Source organism: Euwallacea fornicatus, chromosome 3 (genome assembly GCF_040115645.1).
Source record: "Euwallacea fornicatus isolate EFF26 chromosome 3, ASM4011564v1, whole genome shotgun sequence".
Taxonomy (NCBI): Eukaryota; Metazoa; Arthropoda; class Insecta; order Coleoptera; family Curculionidae; genus Euwallacea; species Euwallacea fornicatus.
In genome coordinates this window covers 4,281,000-4,299,630 of record NC_089543.1, presented here as the reverse complement: position 1 = coordinate 4,299,630, position 18,631 = coordinate 4,281,000, and the positions used below count along the sequence as shown (strand labels likewise).

The 18,631-nt window shown below is 36.0% G+C and overlaps 1 protein-coding gene and 1 long non-coding RNA gene across 5 annotated transcripts in view; one reads left to right on the top strand and one right to left on the bottom strand.

The window, feature by feature from the left end:
• LOC136350322 (neurotrimin-like) overlaps window positions 1–16,950 on the bottom strand; it is an 85,883-nt gene extending 68,933 nt beyond the window's left edge. For all 3 annotated transcript variants that reach the window (XM_066301879.1, XM_066301883.1, XM_066301880.1), the window contains exon 1: window positions 16,815–16,950. In XM_066301879.1, the coding sequence (XP_066157976.1) occupies window positions 16,815–16,908 (94 nt within the window). In that variant the 5' untranslated portion in view covers window positions 16,909–16,950. The remainder of the gene's footprint in view (window positions 1–16,814) is intronic.
• The window catches only part of LOC136350332 (uncharacterized), a 98,583-nt gene that overhangs the window by 46,535 nt on the left and 33,417 nt on the right, over window positions 1–18,631 (top strand). The window lies entirely within an intron of this gene.

Genomic DNA, 18,631 nt, shown 5'->3' with positions numbered 1-18,631 from the left:
GGTATCTCGCAAACGTGGCTATTGAATTTATTGAAATGAAAGATTCGCCCCTTACAATTGTCTGTATCTCTAATTAACACGCTGTATACAGGGATTCCGGGAATTCTGCTTTATTTTAGTGGACTTTCTGCTTTTTAATGATACTAAAAGGTACAAAAGGTTTCCAATAAAAACCAATGCATATTACCGTTAAAGGAAAATTGGACTGGTTTCATGTTTCATACTTTTACTGGGTGTGATGACTTATTGTTTCTGATTATCACGATAAAGCTATCATTCACGATGAAAATTTTCGAAGGCAAAACCAACTATTTCCCTTTTACCTTTCTTCTTAGCAATTTAATCGTTTAAACCCCATCGTTCCACATAAGCATAAACGATCTCTGTTACGCAGATTACCTAATAGGATGCTTCCCTGTTGTCATCAACTCGTTAAAGTCTTTAGGCAAACATCCTAACACTAAACTAGCTAACTTAAAATAACTTTTAAATTAATATAGTTAAGTTCATCGGGATCTAGATAATGAATTTAAACCAGCCTACATCAGTGTTTTAAATTAAATATTAATCGAATTATTAATTCAGTTCTGATTCCCTGGAACCTGGACCTAGTCCTGGACTTCCTCGCTCCCGAACCCGAAAATTTTCTTTTTTTGTGAATTTGTGTGTCCGGGCAATTTGGACTGAGAATGCTTAATTCGCCTTATATTTATCAACTATTGAAAAATACCAGGAAGAGGAGATTTTAGAAGCCACAACATAAATAGCTTATAATTATTGAATTATTCTATAGCTAGGCATTTAACATCATTCACTTTATCTTTAATTTAATTAGCAACAAACAATGTACTATGCATAAATTATGACGAATTGAGCTGAACTAATCTAAACTATTCATAGCAAATCGAAGTGTTATATCTCGAAGGAATAATTTTTTATTGTGAGTGAATTTTTGGAGGAATAACCCGTAACAGACTCATAATAGGAATATCCTTTTCTGGCATGGGCCATTTTCGACCCAAGATTAACTTCGAATGGGTTAATAATTTTCGCTTCAGAGGGCAACGCAAGAAAGCCATGGCCCGACCTCGAAATGTTTCCGAAACGGTTTATTATGCTGATATGGGGGCTGATCTTTGAAAATTGCTCTATTATTTTTAGAGCGGAATTCGCTGGTTCTGCTTCATTAATACGGGAAACTAATCTATCCTTTACGAAGTATGAAATCGGTTTTTAGGTCCTTAGAGGATCTTGTAACTTTCCAGAGGTTCGGTGAAGTTGGTCGGGTCTGAGTTAAAAAACTAAATAAGTATTTAATAATAAAACTTAGATTGCATTTCAGTGTTTCCTGCATTCGATCAAGTTCAAGTGACAGAAGTAATATCTATTTTCGGTTCGAATTCTAACTGGAGGCCTTTATGCGTAATTATTCTCTGCCGCAAATAACTGGAAGCCCGGAAGGAAAGCCCAATCTGGGGCAACAATTATACCAATTATCCTCCAGTTAATAACTTTATTGTACCCATTCAGACGTATTTTCACTTCGGTCTTTATTTTCATGAAATTAAGTTAAAAATCGCCTTATTAGTATGCACAATTTCGTAATCTAGGATTGTGGGTAGAGTCAAGAGCTAGCGCACGATAAATGGGAGAATACAGAATCGCAGAAAATATGACTACATTAATCTAGCGCAGAACTGGAATTAAGCATAAAGTCGTAATAGACTTTAGTGTTCGAACATTAGTCTTCTAGGTAAACCAATATCCTGACTACATTTTTAATGGAGCATCGCGTATGTACTTCAGGTGCTACAACGAAATTCGTGTCCTTTATTTCATATTTTTACTATAACTTCTAAATCGCTCAGGGTGTAACATCACCTTTTAGGCACTTATATCCAAGCACATACTGGAAACTTTAACTACTAACTTATAACAGAAATAACCACTACAGTTTAATTCTTTTAGCGTGAAGAGCTGCACCTCGCCGGTAATTTGTAATACTTTGGAAACTCTTAAAGGTGAGAATTCAATGTTTTGAATTTTGCGTTTTGCCCCAATGCTGAAAAATTTATTTAAAAAGTTGATAATTAAATTCATATTTTCCTCAACTTGCCAACACATATACTACTAGGGGCTTTCTAATTAATTTAATGTCCAGGAATGGTGTTTACCTCGCTTGTTTTACATTTCACAATTTGAAAACTGCATTATTTTTGTTTATTTAGGCAAACTAGGTTAAGAGGCATAATTTAAAATGGAATTTTAAATATTTTAATGGTAGCCGTTTCCACTGACCAATTTTTAAATATACCTAATTACACTTAAGGTACGTACGCTACGAGAAAAATTCCCATATTATTTTTAATTGAGGTGCAGATGAAAATTAGTCTTTTAAGTTTGTTTTGGCCGCTCGCTTATTGATTTGCTCATTTGTTGACAGAGCTTTGTTCATGGAAATATTTTAACGAAGAGTGGAGAACGAACGGCAGCGGTGAAAAATTACTAAACAGCAGCAAAATGCGAAAGTGACCGTAAATGAATCCCAATGCATCCTTGATAAATATTTCATTGCAACAAAACATTTTACTCTGAATTTTTCATCATAGGTCTCTATAAAAAAGTAATTCTGGCAAGCACATGTGAGAAATTTATTGCAGAAGCCAATTTTGTCATTTCCATAAAGCGCTCGTTTATCATCCCCGAATATCTGCTGCCTTGTACATGGCCCTGTTAAGGTATATGTGCATAAATGTGTTGTGGCAGTTAAATTGTTTTGCATTTAAAACAAATTCTCCAGCTTGTTTAGTATAAGGGTAATTATCGCCACGAGGCAGAATTAATTATATCGTAACGTAATATTTAATTACATTTGCATCAAGTTCCGTTAAACTTGAAGTCTCTAATTTCAATGAAGTGTCGAAGGTAATTGTTCGCATTTGTTCGTTCGGCTTCATGTTAACATGAGTAACTCAAGCCACGAATTTTGCATTACTTTTGAAATGAAATATTTATATTACATATGGTGGTATTTCCCACCTTTGCACCATTACAGCAATATGAATAGAGGGTCACAGATCGTCGATAATTAGGGCCGCATTCGGTTGTAGTCGCAGACGTTGCTCTAGACATAACTGATGATTTGCTTCTAAACCACCTGCAAAAACTGAGTCTTCCTATCAGATTCTGCAAAAAAATTATTTAAAGCCAAAGCAGAATACCAATACTCACGATGAGACTGACAACCGCTACCACATCAATGATCACACTGTTTGGTTACATTGCTTTGCGCTTTACGAGAGATTATTAAGGTATAGATGTAAGCGTTCTTATTGCAAGAAGCTAAAGACCAAATGGCCAATAGTTTGTTTCTCTGGACATAAAAATTCGAGGAGGTATTTGTTGAGTTTCTTGAGTAATTTTATTTTTTTAACTCTTTTATATTGTTGGGATTGTTTAAGTACACCCTAAGTTTTAGATAAGCCCATAAAAAATCCATATGGACGAGGTCAGGCGATGTGCCAGACCACACTAATTGCCTCCTTGATACAATCCATCGATTGTATTATTACTATTATTACGTATTATATCGTATATAGATATATTACATGAGATAAGTTCAGAACTTCTCAAAACGCCATAATACAAATACAGGGTATCCACGCGAAAAGTCCCACCCTCCTTTAATTTTTTAATTCATTGAAGTAGAAAAAATGTTTTTAACAAAAGTGCTTAAAAGTTCATGTAGGTTTCGAAGATTATCAGCAGCTTTTTACGGGATGTTTTATAAGCGCGTGCCAACCCAATATTGCATTTTCTGAACAATTAAGCATAACTTTTTTTACATATTTAAATTCAGGATTTTATTACGAATTCAACGATATATATAGGCGATGGCTCAAATCTTATAATTACACTGAAAAGAAGAGTGTCAAATACAATAAATCACATCAATCGAAGTGACATAAATAACAAAATGCCCACAAAATTTGGAAAACAGATATCGATTATGTGCTGAACACGGTGAAAGGATCTTTGAACAATACCTGAAAAAAATAATAAATATAATAAATAATACAACAATTATAAAAACAAAATAATAAGTTCATTCTGCATTATTGTCATTCTATTCAATTTAATTTATTTTCAGTTTTAATTATTAATATTACTTATACTCCTTTTGGACTGAAAAGTAAATATTGGGATTAGAAAACAAGAAAAATAAAAAATACCTTTTGAAGTATATTTCTCATATTTTAAGTAAATTGACAAAATTTGGCATCTGTCTTCTTCAGTACATATTGTTTTTCATAGAAAATATTGATTATCAACGCAGTAAACTATTGAATTTAATTATGAGACCATCCATAACAATTACAAAACTCATGACTACTACTGATCACATCAGCCATATTGTTTTCAAAGCTAATTTAGATATATTAGTGGAACACCGCCGTCGAAATATGCTGCACGGAAGTAAATTTTAGTCAATATTTCAAAAATAATAAGATTTGAGGTGTGGCATATACAGTGTGTCCGTGGATGGAGTGCACAGGAGGAAAAAATTATTATTCATTTTTCGACAAAAAGTCATTTTTTAGAAAAAGTTCTGCTTGTTGGGAAAATGAGCTTGCAATATAAACATTTTCGATTAGATGTACAGGGTGGTAATAAATTGGAAAAACATAAAAATGCTTCAAGATGGAAGTACCATTATTTACATTAAAAAAAAACGTGGCATTTACGTTAACATCCATAACATTTTATTTGATATTGACCAGTGTTCATTTTGTGACAGTATTTTCAAAAATGTTGAGCAAAGAAGAACGTATTTATTTAATGCAACGTTAAGGTATTGGAAATGTATCTTTTAATATGCTAAAGATCTTCTTCACGAAGAATTTGCTAATACGTCCTGTATAAAAATGCTGACTATCTTGAAAAAGTACATTAATTTTTAAGTACTTTTTGTTAGAATTTTTTTTCCTATTTCAGTATATTAAAAAGTTAGAGGAGGGGGGGTGGGACTTCTCGCTTGGACACCCTATACATGACATTCTATAAGAAAAAAATTAAAAAGTACATCCATCTCCTACTCTGTATGCATGTCTGTTACCTCAAAAAATACACAACTAAAAACAATGTTTGCCATATTCCGCCATTTTCATGAAAATATTTCCTTAAATTTTTAACGAATTTATACGGGATTCTCGGTCCTCCTCGTATAGTGTTTTCAGTTTAATAACCGCATTTCGTTCGCATTAGGTACATATTTAATTGCAGTTACGTGCAACTGCAAACTAGGCCTGGCAAATCCGCCAATAGATCAGCATTTCGGTCTACCTCAAGTTTTCAACGAGCTCAACTGCACATAAAGTAGGAGAAGCACAAACTCAGGTCAAGTCGTTGGTGGCTTCTCCAGCGTCTAATTTATGAACGGCTAAAGTGATTTACGAGCTAAAATTGGAGTAATTGGCCTCGAGTTTAGTTGCCGTCGCGTTGCACGCTCTGACAGCTCTTAAGGTCATTTGCGGTGTAACTGGTTAGCTGATGGTGTCGTATGCATTAGACGGCCAGAAATTCATGGTATCAGATGTAAATGTATATGTGAGCGAACACCCTATAGATGAATCAAACCGATCATGGAAAGCACGGAAACATTCTAGAAGTTCATTCGTCAACCATAGGAGTGGACGTTCAAAAGTAAAATACATCGAAGGAGGGATTGTACTCGTGATTTTTACCATAAAGTGACTTTTCCACCAATGGCCGGTTAACAGCCTGCAGTTTTCGAACGTAATTTTTTTTTTTTTTTTAATCTTGTCTAAAGTGTCTTTTCTTCTGAAGCTTGCAAGAATTTTCGCAGAGTCAAGCAAAGACACAAACGTGCAGCATTCGGCATTAACTTATTTTAAAGTCTCAATTCTCCACCAGAATCAAGATGAGGATGGGACAGAAAAGTCGTACTTCGATATGTAAAAATTACGAAAAACGTTCAACTGGATCAACTATTCGAATTCCAAATGTCCTATCTCACATGTGAAGCCCAAAGGAAGGCCGAAGGAGATGGATTGTAGCTGAATATACGTTTAAGGTGTGGCCTGGAAAACCGTCAAACGATTCTTAACCCCAGGAAAATTAAATGCCAATAATCCTGATTATGTTCATTTTCGAGTAGCTGTGTAAGCAATTAAAATTTGTAACCAAACATCCATTGATTACGGCATAGTAGTGCGTTGGAAACGGGATAGTTCGCATGTTGATATGTTGAACGCAGGGCGCTTTGTACTGTTTTAGTCCCACCAAATTATTCGTTAATGTGTTGAAAGCAGGATGGTTTGCACTTATTACACGTTGATGTGTTGACGGCAGGATGCTTTTCGTTTCTGTTATCTTAATTGATTATATTTGCTCCACACATACAAGGATAAGATGAAAAGTTGCCGGCCTCACAATGACTGAAGCATGATTTCATTAATAATTCAAACCGTACGTCGAGTGACATACTTTTTTGCTCAACTTTGTCATTTCATGATAAAATATGAATCGATTTTGACGTTTTCACCTCATACGCACGCATAGATTTGGTACTTGCCAAAAAATGGAGAAAAGGAAGTGTGTGCGGCACAAAATTCTTCTTTATTCAAGGTTTTAAGCCAACAGAAATGAAAGCTCAGTTTGATTCTACACTAAGCAATTTATCTCCATCATTTTCCGTTATTATTTCGTCGGGTGGGAACTTCAAGTGTGGCAGAACCAAAGAAAGAAACCGCACGTTCAGGAAGACCAAAATCAGCTACTACTGAAGAAATCATCCGACAAGTGCACCAAAATCTCTTAAACGGCTTGAGATTAAAATCGTTTGAAATTGCTGACACTGTGGGAATATCTAAAGAGTGGACGCACGACATCCTGCCTGCATTTTTATGCACGAGAAAGCTGCCTGTAAAATGTTGATTCCCGACCAAAAATTGAGTCGCGCAGACGCTTTGCGCCGATGTTCAAATACGTTTCGAAAGAACCAGACTGATGTTATGCATCATTTCATTACGACGGATGAAACACGAACTCATCATCGTTCACTGGAAGCCAAAGAGCAGTCCCAACAGTGAACAGCGAAGTATGAACTGGTTCCAAAAAGGGTTAAAACTGTTCTATCCACTGGAAACACTATGAAAAATGTGTTGGAGATTCCAAAGGGATCCTTCTCTTCGACTATCTTTCAAAGAAGGAAACCATCACCGGAGCATATTATTCAAACCTCGTAGCAGAACTGCATAGAAGAATTCCGGAGAGACACCCCAGTTTGGCCAAAAAGAAAATCCTGTTTCATCAAATCAACGCACCATGTCACAAGTCTCACGCCACGATGGATAAAATTGAACAGTTAGATTTTGAATTACTGCCATATGCACCACATTTACCAGATTTGGCTCCCTGTGATTTCAGTTTCCTTCCAATTTTTTTTTTATCTTGCTGGTAAGAAATTCGGGTCTGATGCTGAAATGATATCCATGCCAAATGCGTATTTTGAAAAGTTGAACAAACCTTCTTATAAAAACGGCATAAAGGCCTTGAAGCATCGTTGGGGTAAGTACATGGAATTTCAGTGAGATTATGTAGAAAGATAAAATGATAATACGTACCACCAATTATAAATTGTTTTATTTTCGAGGCAGGAAACATTTCGTCCCATTTTCACATGACCAATACGTCTGGTCTAATACACTTTCGAAAGAAAAAATCTTCTGTGAAACCCAAAGATGTATTTACGCATAGCTTCATTCGGTCGATGTGTAGAAGATCAGCGTAATAGTCAAATAACATGCTAAACATACTAAATACACCTGCATTTCTGTTTGCATTAGCTCTCAAGCAAAGTGCACGTAGAGAGATTCAAAGCAAGCTGTTCGTCGCTTTCCCAGCAACTAATATATCAGCGGTCGAACTAGTTCGCCGATTGAACTACAGGTCAGTTCTTCCTAGAAACCTGGAAATGACCTTACATTCTGCGGTAAATTGCATAGAGACACTATCGAATACTGAAATATTATATTCAGGTATTCGGCACGATTGGAAATATTGCGAGGATCAAAATTATGCATGCATGGGGTGGTGGTGAGGCGCCTCGCCAATTTTTGATTTAGCGCTTCAGGAACAAGAAAGATTTGAATTAGTTGGTTCATTCCAAAAAGCTCGAAAGCGCGTTAAATTTATTCTGTATAAATCATAGAACTTAAATATATTTATTTTAAAAAGTTCCAAATTCAAGAGAGTAGTTTCGCGACGGTAATTTACTTTGTGTGAGTAAAATTACGATGATCGCTAACGGCCACAGAAGCGAAATGCAAGACACAACTGCTGGTCGCCAAATAAATGAATAATTTCTCTACAATTCGAATATCGATCCCATGTCAAATGTTTGATGAATATTTGCTGAATCAGTGAACGAGTCCCAAAAGTTATCCCATGCCTCTCCAACTGGAATCCGAAGCTACAATTATATTTGCCTTTTATACTAATGTACCATACGTTAATGTATTTAAGCCTCACGATTGCAACATGCCATTGCCTTTATCACAAAGTAGTAAAAAGGATAATGGTCCTAAACCATTTCACGGACAAAAAACTTAATGCAAAGCGGTTCGCCCGCAGTCAGCTTCATCAGCATAATAAAAACGTTCATAATGAAATGAAACAGAAAAATACACATAATATTCCATTAATATTTGACGTTTACACAACTACTTTAATTTACATAAATTGGCAAATTCAATCGCCTGTTCGACTAAAGTGCATATTTTAGTGCATAAAACACGTGTTCACATAATTTTATGGGGTAAATTTGCTAACCGGGCGAATAACAAAATATTAGAGCGCACAATTTGTTATTATAATAATTGGAAATATGAAATAACGTGTCGTGGCTGGACAATCTGTCAGATTTTATTCATTCTAGTGCAACTTAATTGTGAATATATTCATACCATTTTTTGAAGTCATACTATTTTAAATGGGTAAATTTCACAGGATCCAACGCCTTCAACGTATCCAAGAAACACCAGAAATATCTCACTATAAAAGCTTTTACCATGTAACCGCAACTTTTCCACTTCTCAAACATAAAAGAGCTTATAAACACTTTTAAACTTTTACAATTTATTTAGTTATGAACATAACCTACGTTGTTTAATCCATCCTCTGCAAGAAAGATACGGTAATTCGAAAGACCTCAAGAAACTTTCGAAGAAATCACTGTTTTTAATTTTGTGTTATGTTAAAACTTTGCACATTTATTTTAAGTCCCCAGGAATACAGTTTAAAACATTTTTTTTTTCAATATTTATTATGCCGTATTATCAAGTTGTTAGTTGCGAGTCCTAATGCATCCTCAACTTAACTAAACAAGTTAACGATCACTTAATTTCTCCCCAAACAGAACTTATGAAGCATCATACTCAGTTCGTCTGTCATTTTAATAGCATCGCTGCCTTCGGGGCAAACATCTCATAAATTACCGAGTCCACTAAGTTTGATGGTAATCGATCTATATTTGTCAAGGGAACATAATTTGATCGCAAATTGGTAAGGGGTAATGTGGATTGTCGACTTTCAGGTTTATGCATGCTAAACGGTCACGTGCAGAGGGTTTAAATTAATTATGCTCATTTAGAATATTTGCTGATGCCCACAGCGTCGAGGTCTCATAACACCTGAATGTTACCTTGGAAAATAAGTTCTTGTCTACGTCCAGAAACGTTTTAGAATTGGTCGTTTGATACTGATCATGGGGCCAGATTTAAACATCTGTAGAAAGAGTGAAGTCAGCAAAGGAGCATATTTTCACGAGTTTCTCGGTTTTGACCAGAACGTATTATTTAAGGTACTAAATATTCGGGTTCTAGCCGACTCCTCCAACATCGTATATAATTAAAGCTTAAGCATACGAGGGAAAATTTGGCACAGGACGAGTTTGGGTTATTTAAATTTTCTCTTTTCGTGAGTTTAGTGTCGTGATTGCGGTGCGATCGAAAGAAGCGATTAATTACCCATTAGTATTACTAATTAATAGAGAGAGAAATAGCTGGATTAGTAGTAACAAGCTGCATTTCTACGGAAACCCCTAAAAACTTTCGAATTGCGAAAACACAAGTTCTTCGCGAACGCTCATTCGATAAATAGCCGTAATGGCGGTGGCATTTTTAATGAATTCATTTTAATATACAGACCTACATCGAGGAACAGGAGATTTCCAAGCAAAAAATGAACGTTTCTTACAAGCGAAAATAGATTCAATATTTTTAAAATTCTCCACTTTCATTTTTGCTCCTGAAATATATTTATAGTCGAAGTTTTTACGAATAATATTTCAACCGGATCGCTTTCTATATATATTTTATCCTTATATCTGCGGAAGATCGACCAGCAGTTATGTATGCTACGAAGCACAAATCAGAAATTGATGTTGGGATAAGTAGCCCAGATATGTAAGCCATCTGGAAAAAGATCTATCCTTTACACAGGGGCCAAGGCAGGCATGAAATCGTTAGGCATTCCCTAATGCATAATGCTTCGCGATGAATTGTGGAAAGTCCGCTGCCATGAGCTTTACCGCCAACCTTGGATCAGGTCATTTGACCTTCGACATGCAAATGCAGAATTTCCTGGGATGCCCAATGTTGAAAACTAATCTAAACCGTCGGAAGACAGACCAACCACATCACATCTCAGCCATTGCACCACCGCCACAACACAATTCCGGAGAAATGGAAAAACCAATAATGGCTATGCCAGAAAATGGACTATATTTGTATATGACATGTACGTATATAGTCCATTTTCTATAGGATATGATATGACAGCATATGATGCCGGTCCGGGAACGTGATGTTTTAGTTACGTGGTGTAGCCTAAGTTGCTAAAACAAGCGATTTCGGTGGTCCGCCGTAAGTTTCCAACAACAGCAATTGGGCTGCACTTAAACAACTAAAGCCAAGTCGTTGGTGGCTCCTTCTACGACCGATTTATTAGAGGGTGACGTGATTCACGAACCGTAATTGCAGTAATTGGGCCCCAGTTCAGCATCCAGCTAAAAGCTTCTCAGGATGTTTGTGGTACGCCTGCTAAGATGACAGGGTCATGTGCATTAAGCGGCAACCTATCCAACTGATTAAGTAACCAGGACAGATCGAACAGGTTTCTAAAGGATTTCGCTGTTTCAACGATCTGTTGTTTTGCATTATTAAAACCACCCGAGGCAAATTACTAGACTATTGAATTAAATATATTTGCATTTACATGCAAAATCGATATTAAAGGTGGGAGATTATCCCTTGGACGTCATTTATAATATATCTGTTATTATTTACCTGAGTCTCGCCAAATACGAATGCTCGAAAGGGGTTATTGAGTTCCGGCCTAATTTATCCCTTAAAACGCTCTCGAAATAGTTTAATAGTTCCGAGTTAGTTGTAAATATTAGTCGGAGAATTCAATTAATGTTTTAAAACACGAAGCATGAAACTATTTCCAATGGATTATGGTCAAATATACCAAACAGACACCATGGTAGACTCAAGTTTAGGTGGTGCGTTTACAAGATATACAATTTACAAGCTGCCGGAATATTTTTTGCCCACATAACGAACCGCATCTGTATATGCAACATTAAAAATCAATGGTAATTGATTAAATACAAACTAAATATTGATTCATTGCACATTATATGCCAAATTGTGTTTACTGTTCAGAATGGGTCCAGATGATGATGAAATTAACTGATCACCAACATTTATTAATTAAACTTTAAATTGAATTCAAAATATGTTTCATTAAACCGACAAAATAATGCAAATACACACTGTATTTGCATTATTTTATCGCTTTATTGTTGGACATAAAGATGTCAGGCATGGCGACTCACAAACGCTTATATATACAAAGTTGGTTAAATAGGAAAACAGTTGAGCGTTCCAGGGAGAAATTTTACGGTCCAAATAGGTTTCCTAATTAATTTTTTGGATCATTTATCTATATGATCTGGATCAATTACCGTTTATGAGATTTCCGATACTCCCGATCATGGACATTCATATCCAGGAGACACTAGGTACATCTGGTCATAAACGGCAAGTAGTGCAATGCAAAGTTGATGTAAGCGCTATTGCAAAATCTGAGGAGTGTAAATCATAAAAACTTCATATTTTTTATAGGAGTTTCATACACCAGGTTTAACAGCGAAATTCTGACAGCATGAAAAGAAGCATTATTTTAACGTGGAGCAGTTCACATTCAGATTATTGCATACATTACCAGTTTCTCTTCGATTCGTCGGTAAATTTTCAGGAAAATGTCCGCATTGGATTAAAATTGTATTTCAGTTGAAGTGACTTAAGATGTAAAACGATTAATCTCTTAAATTCGAAGTCAATAATTTAACTTGATTTGAAACGATTCGATTCGTTCGATCTATGTAGATTTTCTAGTATCCAACGGGACAACGGATGTATCTGACATAAATATCCCTCTTTGGACAGACAAAATCAGTGTGGTTTTTCATTCCAAAACGCTTCAACTGCTACGGTAATTTTCTTAAAGCACCTTCTTTCAGCTCACTAGAAAAGAATGCCCAGGCGTGGACTAAGTTCTTTTCATGCCTGTCAACAGGTTCCCCGGATGCGGCACTCTGCTGGATAGAGTGATAAGCCTTTGTTAAAATATTTCGAATAAAATCACAATAGACACACACCCCATTCAAGTGCATTAAGGTATGTAAAGAGCATCCTCGACACCTTGTCTAGCAGCGGAAAGGATAATTGGATCGTTATATACTTCATTGAAGGAAAATGTAGTAAGCTTGTTCACTGTCAGAGTAGTGAGAGTGATGTAGCTTACATATATAAGAATACACGGCGTATATTACTACAGTGTAATCTATGGAAAAACTGTTATTGCACAAACTGCGAATAACATCCAAACAAAAATCGATTTTAATAATTTGCTCAGGTTGATTTTTTTTTCAGTATACCGGGTAGCTCCTAGTTACTAGACACAACTTCACCGATATATTTCTGCAGAAATATTTCAATTTCGCTAACTTCCTCATATAGCGGAACAGACAGTTTACGAAACACAGTATGTAAAACCTTAACTTATACTTTAAAATTTTGCTTATAGCTCCAGTTGCTTATGAGTTATATCCTTCAAATTTTCATATACACATACCATATTCATTTAGGTTTATTGCATTAAAAGTAATTGTCTATTACAATACGCAGGATGGCACTTGAGTTCTTCCTCTGAGATGCAGGGTCTCCGGGGTATGAGAGCTCGATGTCGCAGTTTTAATGCAGTTTGCAATTAGTAATGCATTTTTATAGATCTTTTCAGCATGTTTTACAAATTCGAGCAAAAAGACTTCTGGTGAAACTTTGTACAATGAGGAAAAGGGAATGTCCCCGTTAGACCATGACTATGGAGCTTTATCAGGAATTATAGCAAACCAGCTTAAAGACATTGAATATGTTGACGCAGGAGAAGGTAGCCGAATGAATTAGGTACCGCGCAGGAGTCCTTATTTTATTATAAAAGTTAGTTCAAGATGATAAAAATTTAAGAAAAACACAGAAACTCGTTCTATGAATGCAGTGTTTCATTTGTGACGCTGTATGGGCGAAACTAGATGTAAGAAAAATACCTCTAAAATATAGGAACGAATAGATACAATAAAAACCCTACTATACAGGCAAGCTGAGGATTCATAAAAATACTGACATGGTCAAACTCAAGGTCTTTCCAGGCCCCTATACATAGCGGACGATAACACACATGGCAGTCAAACCATGGAAGATTTATTTAAAGATCATGGAATGACAATGAAAATATTCGAGTTAACACTGTTTCAACGACGATTTCAATATCTCTAGCGACCTATATCCGTTTCGATTAAAAGGATACGAAAGTTGAAAGGCAAAGCTTGGACAAGTTCGTCGCATTTAAAGAAATTTTAAGGAGTTTTTATCGAATTTGTTCCGGAACTTCAACTCTTCAACCTACTTCATGACTGGCGAAGTATTGGCCTCTTTTAGAAGTCTGTGCTCATTTTGGGTATACAGTAGCTTTTTGGCTGCTATGCTTATGTAGATTTAGTGAGTGTAAGCAAGAGGCTATTAAGCGATTGATGAGTGCGATGGAGACAGACTACGGTTCCCCTTCTATTGTCAATAATCGGCTAGCGTCGTTTAACTCGCAAGCAGTACGCTTTAATTCGGTGAGGGGTGTAGTTCTACGTGTGATTTTAGTAGAAACAAATCATGCGCATACATCCAAATTGAAAAAATAATGCATTCTTCGAGAACAAATTCCATGATAAAAATTAATGCAGTCTTACCTCTACAAAAAAATGGTATTTTTAGAATGCATAAATTGAAAAACAAAGGCGTACAGCTTGCGACTCAACGACGATTGCCTGTCTCTCTCGCATCTCTCAATCCCCTAATAACTTTTCGCTCATACTCACTAAAATTATGTGCGTGGCAGCGAAAAAGGAACTGTACAGGGTGTTCGGATTTCAAGTGTTTTGACAGGAAAATCCCATTTCCCGACTAGATCGGAAAGAATTAGCATACGTGGCTCAAACTAGCATTAAATAGTTTAAAGTGGAAATTTTTTTCAAGTTTTAGACTGTGATTTTCATTTAAAATAAGAAAATTATGTCGGTTTTTAACAAAACGGTATGCTTTAGCAAAAAACTAAGCGCGCCACTGGAATCACATCGAAAAAGTGCCTAAACAATGTTTCTGTTTCGCTCCAATATTATTCTAAACAAAAATATTACGAGGAATTTTTCTGTTAAAACAATTCAAATTCGAACACCCCGTATATTCCCAGCAAGTGACACAGATATTGTATCAAAACGTATGTGTCAGTAGATGCGAAATTATTTTCTACAGTGAAAGTTGAAGTGTATCCCAGGCAAACAACACCGAGGACCTTTTACTGCTGACAATACGAATTTTGTATTAGTTTCGCACTTATGTGAACTTTTCTGTGGCCCAAATAGCAAATGGCTAAGGACAATTTTTTTACAAGTGTGCTGGTTACTGACTCGCTTTCACATGATTTCATTTTACAACAGTAGTCACAATACACAAGAATGAACTCCAAATTCCATGAAAGCCTATTGTAGCAAGAAGTCCAGAGAAGAGTTCAATGTTTGCCTACAGCGAAACATCCACTTAAGCGTCCTTTGTTCCACATAAGAACAAATGAGTCATTGTATTGGCAATTATGCAACACGACAACAAATTGGACACAGAAAGTGGAAAGCTGAACATAATTGTAGATTACAATCTTGCAAAGTGAAGTGTCAACGAGTAAGACTGAATGTCTGAGGCATATAATTGCCCAAACACAATGTAAGAGCGGCACATCTATGACCACTGGTCATATTTTGTGAGATTATTAACACGTCAGGAATTAATTAGTTCATAATTCCAATAATCAAACATCTATGCAGCGCTAGATATTTTAGGTTTAAGACCATCTTCTAAGACGAGCAACACATAAACTATTTCAACAAACAGCTCAATTACGCCATTAGAAACTATATCAAATGATACTCGACAATGTTTTGGAACACTAAGACCAGACTTGCAGATGCCACAAAAAAGTACTGTTCAAAAAAAAAAAAGTAAAAAATTAAGTTCGTACGTGTTAAGTACTCAATTGTGAGTGAAGTTTGCCCCATTAAGAAAAGACTGTCCATACATGCACAACTAATCTACAGGTTGAATGAAAGTGTATATCTAAACTACCCTTTTCTGCACGATGCCTTTTTCTGCTCTCATGTTCCTTATCAGTCTTTTGTACAACTTCCTGCACATGACAGCGTTAACAACAAATAAAGGTTTTTATGTATTTCTTTCCATAACTAATTAAAAATATCCTTCAAACGTGTGAAAACTCAAATAAAACATACATCTAGAAATACTACTTCCTGGCTCAGTCCTGGAAAGAAATACATATATATGAGAACGGTGACTCGTAAAGCAGTTTGGCAATATATGCATCTACCTACGACATGCAATCTTCTACATTACACATTTACATGCCGACATTCTCATACACTTAAGAATTAAAAATATACTGTTAATTTAGTATTATTTCTCGCAGACGATATCTTTGCTATGTTCATATTTTAAATACGTATTTTTACAACAGCTATGCTAAGTGAAATGCATTTTTCTACATAGCAAAATGACCTCATAAGCCGTGATGGCTGTAAGCTACAAGGAGTATTTACCAAAACTCTTCGGGGCCACCAACATTTAATCCCAATCTTGGTAAATATTTTTATATCTTTCTTGGAAAAGGCAATTAAAGTTGGGAAAATATTGCATCCTTGATATTACGGGAAACCCTTATTCGACTCGTGATTATCATTTTCAACATCGTAATAATTCATACACGCCGAACAATGTTTAGTGCTGAAAACGTTAAATAAAATTCGATCAGACGTTTTTACGTTGTTTTATGCACGTTCATTAAAACGAGCTATTAATATACATATAATTCTTATCGGTCAATAACATATTTTCATGCATGTGTGTAACCAGTATCACATTGGTTATTTTTCTTCCCAGAGAGATTTTAACCAAATGCATTATGTAATGCAGCTACGTGTTTGAAATTCAATTTTCCCCCTCCATTTTAAGAGCATTGTGCCTTTGTTCTATAATAAATAAATATTTATATTTCAACAACATTTTTTAAAGGAATCGAAAATAGATCGCACTCGTACGGCTCAAACTTACCATGAACACCAATATAACTACCACAACTAAGAGTCATAAGTCCAAAAATCAGAAAAAACTTGCTGCCCAACATCACGAACTTATCGGGGAACATCGCGAGAGCGAACCGGACCCCCGGAGTTGCACGTGCCGAACCTTCCGGCATGCACGAATATTCTGACGAAAATCCGGGACTCCGCAATACAACCAAAGCAGCGCAGAATCACTGAAACCACGTGCTTTTCCGATCTAAACGTTATATTGTTGGGTAGAACCATAGATTCTTGTTTTAACAATGAAAAAATATCGTTCTTGTTAGCTGGTGGTGAGTTATGGAACCGACCAACCGTGAGACTAGGATTTTAAGGGTTTTGCTCTGAATTTTAATATTTTTAGTTGTGGACTCTAACCGTATACTGTGTGGCTCACTTAGACGAAGAACAGCCCTATGAGGTGGTGTCCGACTTTTAAGGGGACCACACTGTAGAGCAACATATATAGGATGAGCCTCAAATGGCAGATCGACTCTGCAGCACCTTGCAGGGCGATCCTCAAGGAATATGGGAAAAATTATAGAAAAAATGACGCAGTTATTTTTCAAAATGTCGCCCGTGTACTTCAACGTACGAACGCGCACGTCTCAAAACATTTATCTATACACATTCCAACATGAGTAGGAGGAAAGTGATAAAGGGTGGAGTAAAGTATAGAGATATGACTTCAGATCGTTTATATTTACGTCATGATCTTTCCTCAACCATAAAGGCTAGACTAGTGGTGATTACAACCTTTCGGGGAGATTGTAGACTGGGTAAGTACGATATTGCTGCGGTATGTCCAGTATGGACACTCGGAGATTAAATGCAGATTTCTAGAAGTTGAGCCTCAAAAGACCTAGCTGTGAAGTAACTTTTTATAACCTGGAACGAAGCAAAAGCGTGATTAACTCCGTATTGCCATTTTCGCCTGCTGCCATTGCTGATAGTGACAATCAAACCCCCATAGTGTAATTAACTTTGCTTTACCATAAAACAATAATTCTTTAGAGGAGATATTTTATACATCGATCTTCAAACCGTCGTAATTCAACTTCACTCGGTTTCTTGTTCGCTTCACTCGAATAAGAAAGGATGAGATCGTCTAACACGTTGGCATTCGGTGAAAGCCAGAAATCCTCAGGCCGATTTCGAATAATCTCCGCCTTGATAACAAGTAGCTGGCCTATTTAACAGATGTCCATATTTTTGGATTAATCAATGAAATGCATGGAGATAAGTAAAAACATTCAACGAAAGACGTTCGCAACTTAGTGCTCCAACATGTGGGTGTTAAGTCTTAAATTAAAGTCAAGTAACATTAGATAACTCTTTTCTGTGCTGCATCTAAATCTAAATCATTGTCACAAATGAAAAGCCTCAATTAGCCGGACTTCTTGAAAAACTATTGGCAACTAAAACCAGAGCCAATGAACGGAAGCAGTGCAGTAGTAATCAGTAAAAGCATTCGGTCTATTGTGAACATTGAATACAAGTTTACAAAGACCCATTGCGATTGGAAAAATAGTCAGTCAGCTTATTTCTTTAAATCCATGCGACAAGAAAATGTGTTCATTGATTATTTTGGTCTAACAACCCCAATCCGTGAAGCTACAAACCGTCTGAAAAACCTTTTGAAATTGTCGAATCCTCTTTACTGATTCTCATTAAAATTTCGATTTTCATTAAACGTGAAATATTAAGTTAAAGCCTCATTTTCAACAGTGGTAATATATTTGATACCAGAAAAGAGTTCCAAGAAATGAAATTTCCAGTGTGTTATAAAAGATCTGGAAAAAGTTA